At 41.6% G+C, this 17,693-nt stretch overlaps 1 protein-coding gene across 9 annotated transcripts in view; it reads right to left on the bottom strand.

The window, feature by feature from the left end:
- The window catches only part of ANKS1B (ankyrin repeat and sterile alpha motif domain containing 1B), a 1,001,987-nt gene that overhangs the window by 49,177 nt on the left and 935,117 nt on the right, over window positions 1–17,693 (bottom strand). For 4 of the 9 annotated variants that reach the window (XM_057486481.1, XM_057486486.1, XM_057486484.1 and 1 more), the window contains one exon: window positions 5,263–5,337. The exons of 3 other annotated variants lie outside the window; for them this stretch is intronic. In XM_057486481.1, coding sequence (XP_057342464.1) covers window positions 5,263–5,337 — 75 coding nt within the window. The remainder of the gene's footprint in view (window positions 1–5,262; window positions 5,338–17,693) is intronic. 2 more of the 9 variants (XM_036891074.2, XM_057486482.1) reach the window with 1 other exon arrangement.

Genomic DNA, 17,693 nt, shown 5'->3' with positions numbered 1-17,693 from the left:
GGTAAAGATTCTGATTTTTCAAAATTCAGTCCTTTGTTCTCTAATGGACGTAACTGAAACTAGACAATAGGCAGATTCCCAAAGCCATTCTCTCTAATGTGGATTTTGTTGGTCTTATAGAGTTATGATAAATTACTTTTCTCAGGAGTTCTGAATATAAAAAGGTCTTATGAGCTGCAAAACCAAGTAAAACCTTGGTTGGAGACCAAGTTCCATAGCAGTCCTGGCAAATGGGTTGACACCGTAGGATTTCTTAAGGAGGATTTTCAAGGAGTCTAGGATCAGAATGCCTAAGTTTGGATGTAGGTGTGTGTCCTGGGGGAGAAAGAAAGTCCATAGCTTTCCTCAAATTATTCGAAAGGATTAGAAACCCCGAAGAGTTAAAAACCACAGTTCTCTGAGAATAGCTTAAGTAGTAAGTGTGTTTGGGGAAGAGAACTTGGCATCCCAATTTTCTTTGTGCAGTTTGGATTTACATTAGGTGGCATAAGAAGTGGCTGCCGATGCAAGAAAGTGTTAGGCACAGGCTTTGCCCTCTGGAAGTTTCTAATTGGCTTTGAAAAACCAAAAAAATTCTAGATTCTAGAGTCCCTCAGGAGTGCGCAGGCCTTTCACTGAGGCAGAGAGCCTGAAGCCTTCCTCCTTGAGATGGGTTGCCCCAGTCACAGGAAGAATAAAGCTACCAGTCCTTGGCTCCTTATGGGCTGTGCGGTCGGTCAGACCCGCCTGGCTCCTCTCTAGGGCTCTGCTCCGCGCTGCGCTGCATGTTAGCTTTGTTCTAGTTGCTGAGTTACTTGTGTATGACTTGCTCCCCTACCCTGTCTGTTGATATTGTTAAGACTTTACTAGGAGTATCTCCCTTAGTGTTCTGTTATATGACCCATCTCTGACCCATCCTTGAGTTTCCTCTTTTTTATTTATGTGAATTTTAATTTTGTTAAAGCAGTAACTGACTACAATTAAGTTTGGGATTATGTTTTCCTTGGGTTGCCTATTTTAGACCTTTTCTTTTCCTTCTCCAACACCTGGACCATCATGATCTCTCCAGTCTTTATTTCAACTGGCTGTGATTTGCTCTAAAAAAAAAAAAAAGTATAAAAACTCCCAGTGTAGGATATGTAGACTTCAATATTATTTGGAAGATGAGTGTAATAACCTTTACATGATAATAGTGTGAACTGGAAACATGCAGCTATGAGTTCTTAATTAAAAGCTCCCCACTTTCAGCAAATCCTCTAACCCACCCCATTATTCACCTTCTCCTCCCACCTTGATAAAGCAACAACACAGCAAACAGGTGTTGTACATTTAAATCACAGGTAAGACTGTTAACATAACAACAGTTTGCACGCAACTCCGTGGAATGATACAAGAGGAGGAGCTGATTGACATCAAAAGGTCCTCTGAGCCAGCGTCTGCCGAGGGGACAGCTCAAACCAGGCGCCAGATCACCACGTCAGCCCCGCCACAGTTGAGCTGAGGTGTGCCTTGGCTGAGCTCAACACGCAGTTGTCAAAACAGCTTGAACAAACACGGCAGGGGCTGGGGTACCATGGGTTGCAGGGCGAGGGCTGTGAACAGGGTGGGGATGGAGGGGTGAAGCTGGGGTTGTGGGACATTTCAGGTGTTAGTACATTAAGCATGCAAATCATATGCAAAACCCATTCTCTAATTGTTGAATTAACTCAGGCACTTTCATAATTAAACTTCCCTCTGCATTCCATACACTCAAAGCAGAACTACAGCCAAATGCTGATCCAAATATTGACTTCATCCACTAAGTCATAGCAGCCATTTGGGGAATAACTGGCCCCAGCACATACAACCTTAGTCTGGAAATCATCCTGATCTCTTATCTGATAACCACTTGAAGGAATCAGTGCATCCATTTAACTGTTTAGGCAGTGCCATCCTCTGCTCTCTTATGATTCCACTTTGTCCAGAAACCACAAGCCACCAGCTTTGGATTCAGGTCATCTGACAGGGCCTCGCCTGTGTGCGACGGCGGTTGGGGGAGATAATGATAGGTTAGAGAAATGGAAGCCTTAGTTCGTTTTCTCTGTGGCCTTGAAACACTGCTCCAAGTCCAAATATTTTGAAATTCCCTACAGAGACTGAATCCACCTTTCTGGAAATAGAAACTGAATTTTGTCATACTTAGTGCTACTTCTAGAAATTTATTTTCAAACAGAGGGAAATGTGTTCTTAAGATTGCATTTATAAAAAAATTAATTACTTTGCTTCTTAGAAATTCATGAACTTAACTTTTTTTAAAATCTTAGATCTAAGGATAGTTAGAAGACTCAGCTTGTAGGAGTTGATAGTTCTCTTTGGCATTAATGTAATGGAAACGGATGGACATTATTGTAAAGGGCCGGTATGGCCTGGGCCTCCAAGTGGGATTCAGCTTTTCCTGGTTGACCGGCAGTGATAGCAACGGTTCTGAGAACAAGGATGTGTTGGGCCTCAACCCCAGTGGAGGCTGCATCACAGCAGGAACGAGCCGTGGAGGGACTAGGAAGGTAATGACTATCTGGAGCAGGATAAGAGGCTGAAGAGCAAATAAAGGGCTTTTGCCTCATCTATAAAATAATTTCAAACTGTGAAGCCCAGTATCAGGTCTCGTTAAATAGTACCTTCATATCTAGCTAATCCTTGTTATTTCTTCAGGTAAATTAAAAAAATATTTAATAATTTACCACTTAAAAAAAATGTTTACTAAATACCAAAAAAATCAAACAGACCTAAAAATGTCTTTTGCTTCACAGTTAACGGTTTATCATCAAACCTTATCTTTAGTGAAGAGTAGATATAAGCATGAGTAACAATGAGGCAATAATAGTTCATAGGAATAAGAAAATGAAACAAGAAAGGCTTGGCATAAAATTCTGTCCTATTTTAAACTATTACTGACTGGCAATACTCTTTAAGAGGCTTAATTACAGAAGAGAAAATGATTTAAGACACTCTTACTAAATGTCTTCAGACTCTTTTTTTTAGAGCTTAAAATACTTAAAGACAAACTCTTCTTTTCGTTTCATGTGTCCAATGGCCTGAGAATTTGGTCACAACTTAAAACCTTGTGAACTTGGTGTGCATGTCTGTATGTATTTCCTTTAGGACATACCAGTTACACAGAAGAAAATGTACATCATTAACTATCCCTTTGAACTTAAAAATAAAAATGAACTTCAATTATAAAGGAAAAACATAACTTGCGATTAGAGTTTTCAGTGGATTATCTAAAGGTATTTAAATTCTACTTAATAGGTATTCCAGCTGCCAACTAGAAATGTATAGTCTGGCTGAGTTTGAAGGACTATAACTGGGCCCTACCTAATATGATGTAATTTAATTAAACGGCTCTTACAGCAACAGTATAAAGCCACTGGCTGAATTTCATTAGAACTCAGAAAAAAAATTCACAGAAGTGTACAGATAGATTTTTGTTGGATGGCACCGTCTAAAATGCAACCTTTATGTTTAGCATTGTTTCAAAAGGCGGTAAAGCTGCATGGTTCTACCTCATTTCAGATGTCAGGGTGTACATGGCTCTCTCCCCACAAGAGGAAACTGAAGATATTACATATTCTATATTATCTGAGAATACAAAGGGGGAGACTGTCTCTATTCCTATTTTCTTCTTGAGAAAGAAGTTTCCTAAGGGTGTCCGTAAATAATTAAAAGTCATGATTATGACTTAGCTTTCTAACAAGTTAGCTTTCTAACTTGGAAAAGGTATGGTATTTTCCAAGCCTTGTGTTATTCTTCCAAAAATGTTTAAAAATAAGGATTTAATTGATTTTTTTAAATAGATGCTTTTAAATTGTTTCTACTTGGAACTGCTCCCACCTACCTGCTTATAAATTTAGATCTGAATATTAATAAACATTATTCTTTTTTTTTTAAAAAAAAACGAAAATGATTTTAAATGACAGTTGTTATTTTAAGGTTTCACTTTCAATAATTCTGACAAATATCAGAGATGAGCTACCCAAACATACACGAGATACAAGCGATTGATTACCTTTACTTTCTGTCAACTCTAAGGCTTTGAAGAATGCTACAGACAGCTGTATGCTTATAAATACATAGACTTGTATTTGGATGTGAATGTAAGGAAAGGCCTCCTATAAACATTCATGCAACACAAGAAAGCAGGATGCTTCAGTAGTTCTTTTAAAAAAATCTTCAGCAATAAAGAATGCTAGTTTGGTTAAATGTAGTTGGTTATACTGAAATTTTTCTTTTTGATGATAAAGAGCAGAGATGGCCACTTCTGCCATGAAAAAGCACTGGTAACATTTACAGGTTCAGGAGGGATGCTGGATCACTGGAGCATCAGTACCGGGCATTGTATAGACCCCATGGTCCCCAAGAGCCAGAACCCATGCACAGGAGGGGTGTACCTGATGCGGCACCCCACAAGCAGCCCTTTGCATGCCACCCCAAGAGCTCTCTCAGTGATTCTCAACCAAACATCTCAACCTCAGACAGCAGGCTATGAAATGGGAAAAATTTAACAGGATGTGAAAATAGTATTATATTTTAAAATACAAAAGGGAAAAGACCAAGCATTAAAACATTTACTTTCCAAATGAAATTTTTTTAAGTATGCAAACGTGAAATGTGAACGTTCAAATATTAAGCGGCTCAGAGTAAAATGGGTCACGATTGCACACACATATCAAAGATTCAGTATTATCAAATGGAAAAAGGCTGAGAACCACTTTGTAGTGTAACGGTGTCTCTCCTGGCTATACTCCTCCCACATTTGCATAAAATTTATACAGAATATCATGCAAATCATACTCGAATATTTCTCACAAGTGAAGTGCATAAACCTTTGAGAGTTGTTAGACACACTGGGTTTGAATAGCCCATGGACATGGGAAAGTACAAAATGGGGAAAGATGACACTGATATATATATGCAAATACATATATATCAATTTACCCTTTTCCTTCTTCCTGTAAAAGCAAGTTAACACAGACGCCTGGAATGAAAGCCAAAACTCACATGGGACAGGTTTGAACTACAGACTTTAAAACCAAATATGTTTCTCATTTTAGGACAATGTTTGCACGTTAACTAGTCACAAGGCACAGTGAATGAAGTATAATAGACAAAAATCTCAGGAGTCATTAGACATCACAAATTTTCTGCATTACCAGGACATAGTACCTATAGCTATTGACAACACTTTGCAACACATTACATAGCCCAAGGTCAGGAAGAGAAAATAACCATTTGTAACCTTACATTATGAACCTGATGGATGGCTGAGAAAGGAAATCCAGCGTTCTGATTCGTCCATATCTCACAGACAGACGACTGCTGATATAAACAGAAAACTATCTCATCTTGTCAATATTTAAAACAAGGCAGCTACTAAGGAAGCATCAAGGATGGGAAGGAAAGAGGAAAATAATAAAAAACAAAGAATCACATTTCTTAAAAAAAACCCAGAAACTCAAAAACTGTCTTAGGATACCCAAGGTTTAATAATTGACTTCCAAGTTATTCTTTTACTCAAAAACATTTTGGGTTGGCTGGAAAAAAAAAAAAGACCATTTATGTATTAGTTTTACACCAAGGGAAATTACGATAAATTCACATCTGGGAAAAAGCAACTGTATTTTACTTTTGCCAAGGAAAGCAGAAATACCTTCCCTCTTTCACATCATTCATTTCAGAGGATACGTATTTTCATGAAGTTCAAGAAAGAGGGGAAAAAGCCTTTAGTACAGGTCACTATTTTTATTTCCTTATTTTCAATGACCAAGAGCAAACAACGCAGTAAAATGACTTTCCTGATTTAATCATCGCTCCATTTGATAAACCTAGAAGAGATTTTTCCCTCCAGAGTTCTCAGGGGCAGAACTGTGGTCAACAAGGAGTGTGAGGCTACCACCCAGCAGTGGGGGCGTGGGGGGCAAGATGGAGGGGGCCGGAGCGGGGAGGGCTTGGGGCCAGGGAGCTCAGGTGTGACTCGAGCAGAAGCTCTGGGGAACAGCATTCATGAGCCTAACAAATCAGCTCCATGATTCCACCCACCACTACCAGTTCAATAATCAACAATTATTAAAAGGCAATAATGTTTATATAGAACCAAACACCAAAGTAACCTACACACCCTCTCCCAGGAGTTACAGCAGAAACCACCCAGTCAACCAACTAGGCTCCTGGCTTGATCTTTACAGAGTTCTCCTCCTAAATCCCATCATTCTAACGGACATCGTGAAATCGAATCACAGAAAATGGCAGAGTGCCTAAATTTACTCAGCAAGCACTGTGAACGTCCCCTGAATTCACAAGCAGGCTGTACAAAGATCATGCAGGAAGGCGAGAAGAACATAACAGATGAATTATGGAAAAGAAAGCTTATCCCTGGCTAAATGTGTCCCCGACCTCAACCCTCCAGTAGTGCTCACCAGAAACTTAACATCTCTCTCTCCAGTTACAATGGCATCTGTACACACAACTACCCCTTTGCTTTCCATCCCTTCTGTCATATGCATGGCTCGCTGGGGACAGACTGTCAGGTAACTGGCATTGTGTTAAGAACACTGACATCCCTGAGGGGGTCTGACCAAAGGCACCTCTGGCCACCTCCCACTTAAACCAGCTTTGCTATTCTCAGTTCTCTCCCTAAATTTCTCCACAGGGAGATCTTCATTTTCCTACTGTTCAAAAATTAAATCTCTAGCAAGTCAAGTCTTGGGCCCTAAGTCAAGTCTTAAACCCCGGGCCTTGTCCCAAATAGCTGTCGTCTGATTTAAGTAATTAGCTCCATGCTTTAGTGGGCTTACCACCTCAACTGGCACGGAACACACTTCTAGGACCCTCTGACCTTTCAGCGCTCTCCCTGGTAGTTCTGAGTTAGGTCTATTACACAGATGACAGCTACAACGTCCACAGACTTCAGTGCCTTCTAGCAGTGACCTCCTGTCATCTGACAGATGAAGACACCGATATTCGGAGAGGTAAGTGGCTGGCTCAGGCCACCCAGGGGAGTGTTGTGACATGTCAGCCAGTTGGAATGGCTAGCAAGGAGCGCCAGGGTGGTCCTGACCTTGCTGGAAGGCAGAGAGAATCTCCCGTTGTATGAAACTTGTTTTAGTGACCTTGAAACAAGCATATATACTTGTTCATGAACACTCTCAACTCCACAAGGGTTCAAATACCTGTTTTTCAATTGTGACTGCCAAATGGGCCAGGCCCAGTCTCCCCTCCCTGACAGGCCCCAGGCCACTTGACATTTTGGGCTGACTGCTTAATTTCCTGGGCACTTTGGGTGAAAAATGAATTCATTTTTATAAATCTTCAATATCGTATCTGATCCAACCTGGCCTTCCCTCATCACAGGCCAGCGCTGGGGCCTGAGGAGGTAAGACAGACTTGATCTGCACTGGTTGCCTCCTACGCGCTCTCGCTAGGGGTAGGGAGGGGTGGGGTGGTATGGTGTATTTGGAGGCCCCTCTCCCAGGCTCTACCTCCTTCATGCCCTCAGCTGGGGAGGAGGGGACAGAAGGACAAGGGCTTCTTTCTCATCTGGCTGTGGTTGAATTCTCCCTGAAACTGTCACAGCTTCTTAGGATAGTGGCACTACCATGGCCTCTGATGCCCTCCTGTAGCTGGTGCCCCACCCTGGGTCCTTCCTACTGTGTGCTGCATGAGGTCCTTGGAGGGCTGTGCTAGGCGAGGGGCTGGGCGGGGTCCCTACTGCACAGTTTCTGAAGCCAGTGATCTGGCTCTGGCTTGATGTCCTCCAAGGCCACTCAGCCCTCGCAGCACACACGACCATCCCAGCCTCGCGGGGTAGGCTGCTCTGTGTCCATGCCCCTTCTCTGTCAGACACACCCTCCCATTCTCTCTTCCTCAGCTCTGGCTGGTGTCACATGCACGTGCCTGCACAAGTCCAGCAGTGATCAGATGCCGGTTTCCCCTCTGGCAGGCTCCCCACTCTTGGGGAATACTCTCAGCAGGCCTGGCGTGCACGGGGACATGCTCTCACCTTCCTGGTGCTCTTTCCACACTGGCTCAGACAATTCTCTGCTTTGCCCAGCACCAGTCTTCTGCCTATATGGACAGGTAGCTGATTGTGGGTAGGATTCACCACCTTAAACCCTGAAGAGGGTGTCTGGTTCCATTATTGACAGCTCTCTCTTTAGAATGTTTGGTACTTAGTACCTATAGGAAATTTCCCACTTAGCATCCTGTTACATGAATCTATCTTCTAACAGTCACAGGACATGACTAGAGGGTTAAGGAGGGAACAGAAGGACATGATTATACTTTAAAAAATCCATATGAAAAATTTATCAAAGAAGGAAAAACCCACCTGTAGTCATATGCACTGAAGAGAGTTCACATGGAACTCATACACATTAGAGAAGTTACAACTATTTTTCCTGTATAAGTTATTAATTTATAATTTCATTTATAAGCTTTAAACTTCAAAAAAGAAAAACTTCTATAATCTCTAATGATTACATGACTCCATGCAAATGGTAAAAAGTCAGATTTTTAGAGTTTAAAATTAAGGTAGTTAATTGTGTTTTAGTTATGAAGGTTGTCAAAAAAAAAAAAAGCTGATACAGTTCAGACACCCCAGTAATTCCATTAGCAGTAAATAACTGATCAGGTCACAGAGCAGTAACTTCAGGCAGACCTACTGTAACCGGTGTCTTTATAAAAAGACATGGCTCTTCTTCTAGGCACATGGTCATTAGACTGAGAGCTGGAATGAAGTGTTTAAAGGCAGGAGTTTCCACTGCAGAATTTCATTATATTTATGAAGACAATATTTCAGAGGACATGTACTGAAATACTGAGTTTTGAAATGTTTCAAAAAAGAAAATACCAATGATAAAATTTCATCTGGGGCCCAAATTCCTAGAACAGCAGTGATGTAAATCTAAGTGTTAATTAAGCTTTATAATGTCTTCATCTGTAAAGAATAATAAGAGCACTTGACCTCCTTTCTTCACCAGGTTGTGGTGCAGCTTATGTTAAGCTTCATGAGAGAGGGAACTTTTTCACAGCTCAGTTTCTAGGGCCCAGAACACGGAGGGCCATCAAACGTATTTACTGAATGAACGGAATCATAGAGGGTGTTCAAAATTTGTTGGCGAGCGGTAAAGCACCACAGGAGCATGAAATACTTTTTTTCCTTATCACTGGTAGTTGGTCCACTTCGTAGCTGCCACTTGTGCCTTTAGTAAACTAGGTCACTGCCAACACAATTCCAGTAAAATGCACCGGAAATCAGCCTTGCAGACTTCTTGTTAGAGAAGTTCTCATTTTTCCTGATAAAGGTTGGAAAAGAGCTGCTGGCTTTGTTGAACAAAGAAGGAACATATGTCAGTAGCACACCTATATGTTAAAGGGCTTCTGGTACAGAGCTTGAAAACAATTCTGTAAAAGGATGTTAAACACCCCTTTGCAACTTCATTTGCCTATTGGTTTTCTCTCAATCCCTTTCCCACATATACTGCAAAGGCTACTTTAGTTTATCTGAACCAGAATTACCATGGGGGTTAAGTAAAGATATACTAATCTTCTAACTGAGACATAATCAATGATTTAATGTTTATTTCTTTGATAATGAGGTCAACACACATTTGAAAGTATATTATTTTTATTCAGATCTCTTGCCTGACCCTGGAAATGTTTTCTTAAAATATAATCTTGCTCTTGTTACCACCATGTATTTTATGTTACCATGAATTCAGTTCAGAAAATACAATATATTTACAAGCAAACCTAATGACAAAATAAAAACATATGACCTATCACCAAGGTTTTCCTCCTAAAGGTGGACTTCTTTTCTGCTCAATGGGAACAATCTGTAGTTTACCATAACTTCTCTCTCCATCATCATCCATTTTTTCTCTCTTTACTGGAACATTCTCGAAAAGTGCTGCAACATCTTCCTCTAAAAGCAAACACACTCCTTCTCTTGACCAAATGTCCTTCTCAAACTCCTACTCAATTTCTGTTCTTTAGGAGACAAAACTCCCAGGGGGTGTCTATGCTGTCTCCAGTTTCCCTCTTCCTGTCTTCACTCGAGCCCACTCCCCTGAAACTGTTTTTCTTAGTCACCTTCCACTCTGCCAAATCCAACTTTCCATTTTCCTCGACTTACTGACACACTTGATCACGCCTTCCATTTCTGAGTCTCCTTTGCTGGTTCCTATGACCTGATCGGCCTCTCGTCCCCAGAGCCTCAGCCCTCAATCCATTTCCCTAGGTGGTCTGGCTGTTGCAGGTGGTCTCATTCAGTCCTGACTCCCACATTTCTATCTCCAGCCCAGACCCCTCCTCTGAAACCCAGACCCGGGTATTCAGCTGCTTCCTTGACACCTCTACTTGGATGACTAATAGGCATCTCAGCCTTACATTAAACAAGCTCTTGATTACCTTGCCTTCCCTCTAGCTTTCTTATCTCAGCAAATGGCACCCCCTTCTGCCAGCGGGAGATGTCCTGCTCTCATTTCACATGAAACCCATCAGCAAATCCTATGGAATCTACTTCTAAAATCCTGTCACCCTCCTGTCACTACCTGGTCCAAGCCACTTCCTTTCCTGACTTGGATTATTCTGGCCTCCAAACTGGTCTCACTGCCTTCATCCTTGCTACTTCAGTGCTTATGCTAAATGCAACAGCTGAAATGATCCATTTAAAATGAAAGTGAGATCATGCCGGTCTGCTCTGTTTACCTCAAAAGTTCAGAGTCTTAACAGCGGCCTGCAAAGATGCCCGTCCTGCGGTGCTTGTCACCGCCCTACCTCTCTGCCATCCGCTCCTAGGTTTCCTCTTGCTTGTTCGGTTCCTGGCAGCAAAGCACAGTCCTGCTTCAAGGCCTCTACATTTGTTTCCCCTTCTGCTTGGAATGTTCTTTCTCCAGGCACTGTGGGACTAGCTTCCTCACTTCCTTTGGGTTCTACTCCACTGCCCCCTTCTCAGAGAAGCCTTCCCTGGGCACCCCAGCATGCTGCCCTTTCCACACTGTAAAGGGACCATTCTTCCAAGCAGAAACTGGAAATCTGAAAAAAGGTGTCAAGGGTAAGACCCTGTCTCCCTTGGCACCCTCACATTCATTCAAAGATACCTATTGCCTCTGCTGGGCACAAAGCAAGGACCAAGAAGTGAGGAGGGCTCGGCCTTGCTTTTGGTCAATGTTCATGGAACGGGATTGCTACGGACATGATTCTTTTCCCACTGTCGGGACCAGTATAAACTGGGATTCGGAGGCTGACGGCGAGTCCTGGGATGGAGCAAGCTGGCAGTTTTTCCACCGGCCCCACAGCCATTAGGCCCTGGAGACCGCCCAGGAGGCCGCTGACGCCGTGCATCCAGTTTAATAAAGAAACTTGTCTGAATGGAGCCCTCCGGTCAGATCCTACTGGGGATGCAATGTTCTGCCTTGGGCCTCTCCCGAAAAAAAAACGATGGCTTTTTCTCTGTTTCTCCCTATGTGTGTCATAATTCTTTCACACTTCGGGGTGTTCAGATATTAGAAGAAAGAATCCAACAAGAAATGAGACAGGCTCAGAGTGAAAGCTAAAGAAATAATAAAGTCCATTTCTTCTCTTGGATGATAGCACTTCTACAATAAAACAAAAACAATCTTGAAGAGTGAACATACAGCTTCAAAGGTAAAAGAAGAAAGGGCGCCCTCAGAAAGGGAGCCTTGGTCGGCAGCCAGCAAACCCGGCAGCTCCTCGAACGGAGACTAAAATGAGATGAGATCAAAGGAGGGGGTCAAACAAACTCAGCTCCGTCAAGGGAAGAGGCGCCAACACGTCGCGTGCATCTTCTCTTCCAGCAGTGCCAGCCCTGCGGCCCTTCACCCCTGGGCACCAATGGACCCCTGCCAGGAACCAGAAAATCAGAACCTTTTGTGTCTCCTGAGTTTCCCAGAGGCCACAGGCCAGCATCTTATCATTCCTCCTGTCCCACTATTACAGATACAGGAACGGTCCTCTTTCCTCTGGGGGGAGTTTTGCGATTATGTACACGGCTCTCAAACATCTCTATGGGATTCTTCTCTTCACCTACCTTGTAAATGTTTCAACTTCAGGGTTTCTTACCACCGCCCCTTCCAATAAAAGGGTTCAGATTAAATATTATGTTTGCAGGGAATTCCAGACTCAAGAAAATACTGGTTCTCGTCATTGCTCCACCTTTCTGAAGAGCAGCCTCTCCAAACTTCATGAGCATGACTTTCCCCTATGTGTATGGGTAAATTCTTGCACAGACTGGTAATCACCTGCTGGAAGTGAAAAGCCAGGCCAACAATTGTTTCTCTGTGTGTGACCTACTATTGCTGGCATCAGCATGGATCAATCTAGCAAAAGTGGGAGGAACTATGCACCACGTTTGGTCCCATCATAAGTCTGCTTCTATGATATCAATTCGGATATTATCTGTTGCCTGCTCAAATTCACATTTTTCTCTCTTTCCCTCCCTCCTTAGCTGTGAATCTGGCACTGACAGCACATGAAGTAAACCAAAGTAGCAGAGAACTAGAGACTATGTGATTCCTGTGACTGATTTGTAGAAATAATATATAACCTGTAGTCCCTAATATGACAGTTGTAGCCCTAAATGACAACACAAATTTATTTGTGAACTCTCTTCACAGGAAAAAATAGAGCAGAGAAAAAAAAATGGCACAATGTCTGTGCAACCTGGAGCCTATCACGTAGCTCCCAGATCCTCTGAATGTTGCCGAGAATTTAAGTCAGCTGGGCTCATGCTGTTTATTGTAATATGGGTTATTTCACTTGTTCTACCTGAAGGCTTAGGTGCCACCACTACTCATATAAACATTTCCCAGCACCACTAAAAAGCAGGAACATTAATAACTCATTCAGAAAAGCAGTGATCAGCTTTTTGTCGTAACATGAATTGTTGCAAAGAAACTCAATTTTGCCAAGTCGTATTGTTCTTTGCCTATAACATCTTTTTAAAACATACATTATGTTCCTTTCTTGCAAACTGAGGCTGTCATTTTATTTATTTAAACCCATTTATTAACTGTATGCTCAACACTGTATCCTTCCTCAGGCAAAAGAGGGGTATTGGATAAGGCCATTCACTCAATGATGTTTACTGAGACTCCACTATTTCTTCATTTTATCCTTGTGGGAAACAAAGAAAAACAAGGTCTGGCTGAGTGAGCACCTAGCTGCCAGCCTCTGGTAGAAGGCTGCACAGTTATTTCCTCCGTGCTGCCTCTTCAACACTGAAATCAATACATGGGAGGAACTGCTTTTTTTGAGGTAGGCTTTTGCAATGAGCACACTGCATAGCTAAGAAGGTTCAGTGATACACTGATACACTGAGAGTTGACCAAGTTTAAAAAAGGCATTGATAGCCTAGGATTATTGGATAAACCAGGTACACTGTTTTAGCTGGAAAGGAGTAGTGTAAATATAAAATCCTGCATTAAGTTTAGACACACACACACACACACACACACACACACACAGAGCACTGCTGAGGGCTGAGCAAGGAGGCACGGCCCATGGCCACTGGTAAAGGCTGGGAAATGTTCATGAGGAGAAGCTCAGTAAGAATTAACAGTCTGTTAATGTGCCCAGAGCTGGGGCATCAGGATGCTGTGCAGCCCACACCCCACCTATCAGAATGATGTTGGCAAGGAGCTCGATACGGTTAGCACGGGGAGGGGAAGCATCAATATGTTCCCCATTTAGTTTTAATGAACTACTCTTAGCAAGGAGCATATTTATTCTTCATGTTTTTAGGAGGCAGCATAAACTATATAGCAGTTTTAGGAAGGCTTATTTCAATTCAATGTAAGGCAAGAGTTCTATCAATTAGAGCTTTCCAGTGAGGATGGGGCTGCCTCACAAAGTGGGGCCACCTCTCCAGTGACAGGTCTAAGCAGAGATGTGCGGCTGTCCATTCAGGTGTGTTAGAAGGGCTGCTTCACTGGGACACAGCACCAGGCACATTTTTCTGGTATTTTAAAATTCTCTGCTTTTCTTTACCAGAAGCACAGAAGAAGCTTCTAGCCATAGGGAGAATGCAAGGCTGGAATTTTTCTTGTGAGGCTGCATTCAAACCTCATTAAAGTAGAGACCCATAGAGAGAGGGAGGTCACATCATTTCACAACTGTTTACATGAAGCAATTGCATGCTACCCCTGAACAAAAAATTGGATGTCAAGAGTGAAGGATTTTCTTCAAATACAATGTTTACCCATGCTACCTTAGAGGTTCAATTCTCTACAAACCTTGCATTTACATAGGTATTAGGTAGTATTATTGGAACTTGTCAAATGACTCAAAACATTGCCCTGGAGCCTTTGGAGTTCTAGAGTTTTTAGAATGTGGCATGTCTGCTGGTACCCAGTCTGCAGAGATAACTCAGAGTGTTAATCAACATAGCAGAGGCTATGAAGCTAGACTGCCTGGATCCAAATCCTGGCTCGGCTTCTAACAATCAGTGGCCTTGGGTAAGCAACATAAACTCTCTGTGCCTCAGTTTCCTCACTGGAATTCATACTGATCGGTGCCAGCTCTGGTGATCATGAGATGGTCACGAGACTTACCAGACCTAAGTCTGGTGGGTGATATGCTACTGTTCCAGGTAGTTTATTTCTCTAAAAAATTTGAGACTGCCCCAGTTTGTGTCTTCTCTGGAGTCCTAGAAACCTGCAGTTCTGTGGGGCCTATAACCTTGAATGAAGTAATTTGGTCAACAAGTATTTACAGAGTGCTTATTGTAGGAAATTAAAATATGATGGAGGAAAGAGTCAGACCTTGCCCCTACACAGCCAACATACACTTTACTAGAATAGAAATAAAATACTTTAACATAAACTATAATGATGTATTCTGATATATGCTAACTCATATATTCAAGTATTTAAGTATGGGTATCATCCACAAATCCTTTCCAAAGAGATCCAATGCTAGTTAGGTTATAACACAGCTAGGAATTTCTTGAACAGTATTTGCATTCCTAAGATCTATTGTTCCTGAATCACTAGAGAGGTATTAGTTTGGGGTTACAAGCTGGAAATAGAGTTTTTCCAGAACACAGCTAAATATTATGAATTTTACTTTAAAAATGCATTTATTCTCAGTTGCAGGTGAAAAAGCACAGTATAGAAGAAAACTGGAAGTTATCTTGAAATAATAATAACTTCTAAAGCAACCCAAACATATCGCTTTATAGTTTAAAAAAATACTTGCATGACTACTACTTTACTTGAGTCTTACAACAATGATGTGAGGTGGGTATTATTCTCACTTTAGGAAGAGGCTCTGAGTAGCGAGAGGCCTGTTCAAGGTTACAGAGGTATTAGATATCAAAGATGGGATTTTTAACCCTGATCTCATTACCTTAAATCTGATATTTAAAGAGCTCATCAAATTAAGTATGAAAACTGAAATCCATACCCATGTGATATAGTAGTTTTCCGTCAGACATTCTCAGAATTCAGAAGTCAGAATGGGTGTCTTCAGGTGCCCACTACTGCTGCTTCTGTCTCCCAGATGCCATTTCCATTTCTGGTCACGGCCTCTGACTCTCCTTGTGAGTGGCTCCCTTCCCACCACTCAGTGTGTGTGGTTCAGGTGGAGCTAAAACCTCCAGATAATGCGACCTATGCCTGGCTGATCACATCACACACACACACACACACACACACACACACACACACACACACACACACACACACTCTTGTGATGAGCTCATGACGTATTAGTGATCTAAACCAGACTAATCTGAAACAATGGGACTCAATATGGGGACGTTTTGGGGAACTCTTTGAAAGATTTGACTTCTTTCTTGCAGCGTCGAATTGAAAACTCCCTTCATGTAGAGAAAGCCTGCTTGGGGAAAGAGCCAGTCCAGAAGAGAGCAGAGCTGAGACATGAGGACCTAGAGAGCAAGACATCAGATGAGAACTTGGGTCCAGATCAACCTGGACTTTGCAGCAAAATGATTCAAATACATGCCCTTTTCTGCTTAAGACTTCTTGAGCTCAACTTCTGTTACTTCAATGAATCCAGAAGAGGCCCTATTAATATATTACTGTAATCATATATATAAATGGAATTAACCACAACAGGATGACCACATAATCAGCCCTATTTCCTCCAAACATGAAAAAAAACCCCTTCTCTTTATTTATTTACTTCTTTTATGCTGGAAAAAGAAAAGGAAGGGGGAGAAGGAGAATAAGAAAATTTTCCTACCCTTGAAAATTGATCAAGATCAGATTATAACAGCCAAAACTCTGACCTGTGGACCCAAGAACTGGACTGAATATAATGAGAAACATTTAAAAAATTTAACGAGTGAAAAAATAGGCTGGTGTGCCTCTGTGAACAAGCTGCTCAGTGTCAGCAAGCCTAAGGCATGACTAAATATCACAAAGTCAATTCCATTGAAATAGGGTTTTTATATATTGTCAGATATTTTATTCAGTTGAAAATGGGGTTTTTTCTACTGATATTTTTTAAAGGAAATCCATGGTCTTGTTTTAATTGGAAACATTCACTTTGGTTAAGCACCAGCACATAAAGGAAAGTGGAGACATCAGAGCTTCGCTAGCAAAATGAACGGAGGTGTTTAGGTCTGACTGGTATCTGTCAGAACAAACTTCTGATCATCTGATTGGCCTCACTGATGGGCTTGACAGAGAATGAAAGAATCAATACTTGCAAGATGAGCAGCAAAACCTAAAAATGAACCCATCTGAGAGATTCTCCCACTTATTCTCATTATTTTTTTAAGACGGATGTACAAGGATAGACAATTAACACTTCAGTGTTGCCTGAAAGACACTAATCACATTGGAATTTCCAATCCCAGGATGTCACAGGGAAAGCAGTGTACATTTTGAGAAGAGGCAATTAACTGTCCACATTAATAAACAAGGTGTACAACACCTCAGGTTGAAATCCTAGGTATGAAAGCACTGGTTTCCACTTTTTGCCTTTGGAAGTAGACGGCTGGCAGTCTGGGGCTCCTGGCTGAAATAGGGCACTGACATCATCCGCATCCCTAGTTATCTCTGAAGCTGGGATGTCAGTTTGTCAGCTCATCAAGCTGTCAAATCAGAGTTTACTGCATTTATTCTTCACCTTCTTTTTTTTGGTTACATATTACCTGTCTTTCCTTAAGTATTAGGAGTTGCTCTTTAGACCTTCATGGAAGAAAATTTTGAAGTCATGGGTAGGCTAAGCCTCTCTGAGAAGTGGCTAGGGGATGAAAATCTAGATTAGAAAGTAGCCACTAACTTATGGGCACTAAAAAAGTCTGATGTAACACAGTGGTAAGAAAACTTGTTTAGTTTGGAAAAAAAAAAAAAATCACTTTGTAAAATGGTGTTCCTTTCAACAGAGCTGTGCTCTTTCCTGAGGGTTGATTCCATAAATTCCCATAATGCGGTAGCAGTGGGTAGAATATCTAGGAGCAACAGGCTTTCTAGAAGTTATAAAAGAATATCAAATATAATACAAATTATAAAATATAAAAGAATAAATTATTGTCTTCCTTCTTTCCCAGATGGCTAAGTGTTTGCCTCACAGAGTTTTGGAATATCATGCCTCTCTAGCTAACAATTCTGTGTATTGTGTATTTCAAACAAGTTCTAAATTTCACTGAAGGAAAAAATAATCCTTTCTTCCTAGCTTAATGTTTT

Source organism: Manis pentadactyla, chromosome 10 (assembly GCF_030020395.1).
Source record: "Manis pentadactyla isolate mManPen7 chromosome 10, mManPen7.hap1, whole genome shotgun sequence".
Lineage (NCBI taxonomy): Eukaryota > Metazoa > Chordata > Mammalia > Pholidota > Manidae > Manis > Manis pentadactyla.
Note: the sequence above shows the minus strand (reverse complement) of the source record. Positions and strands in the feature narration are given on the sequence as shown.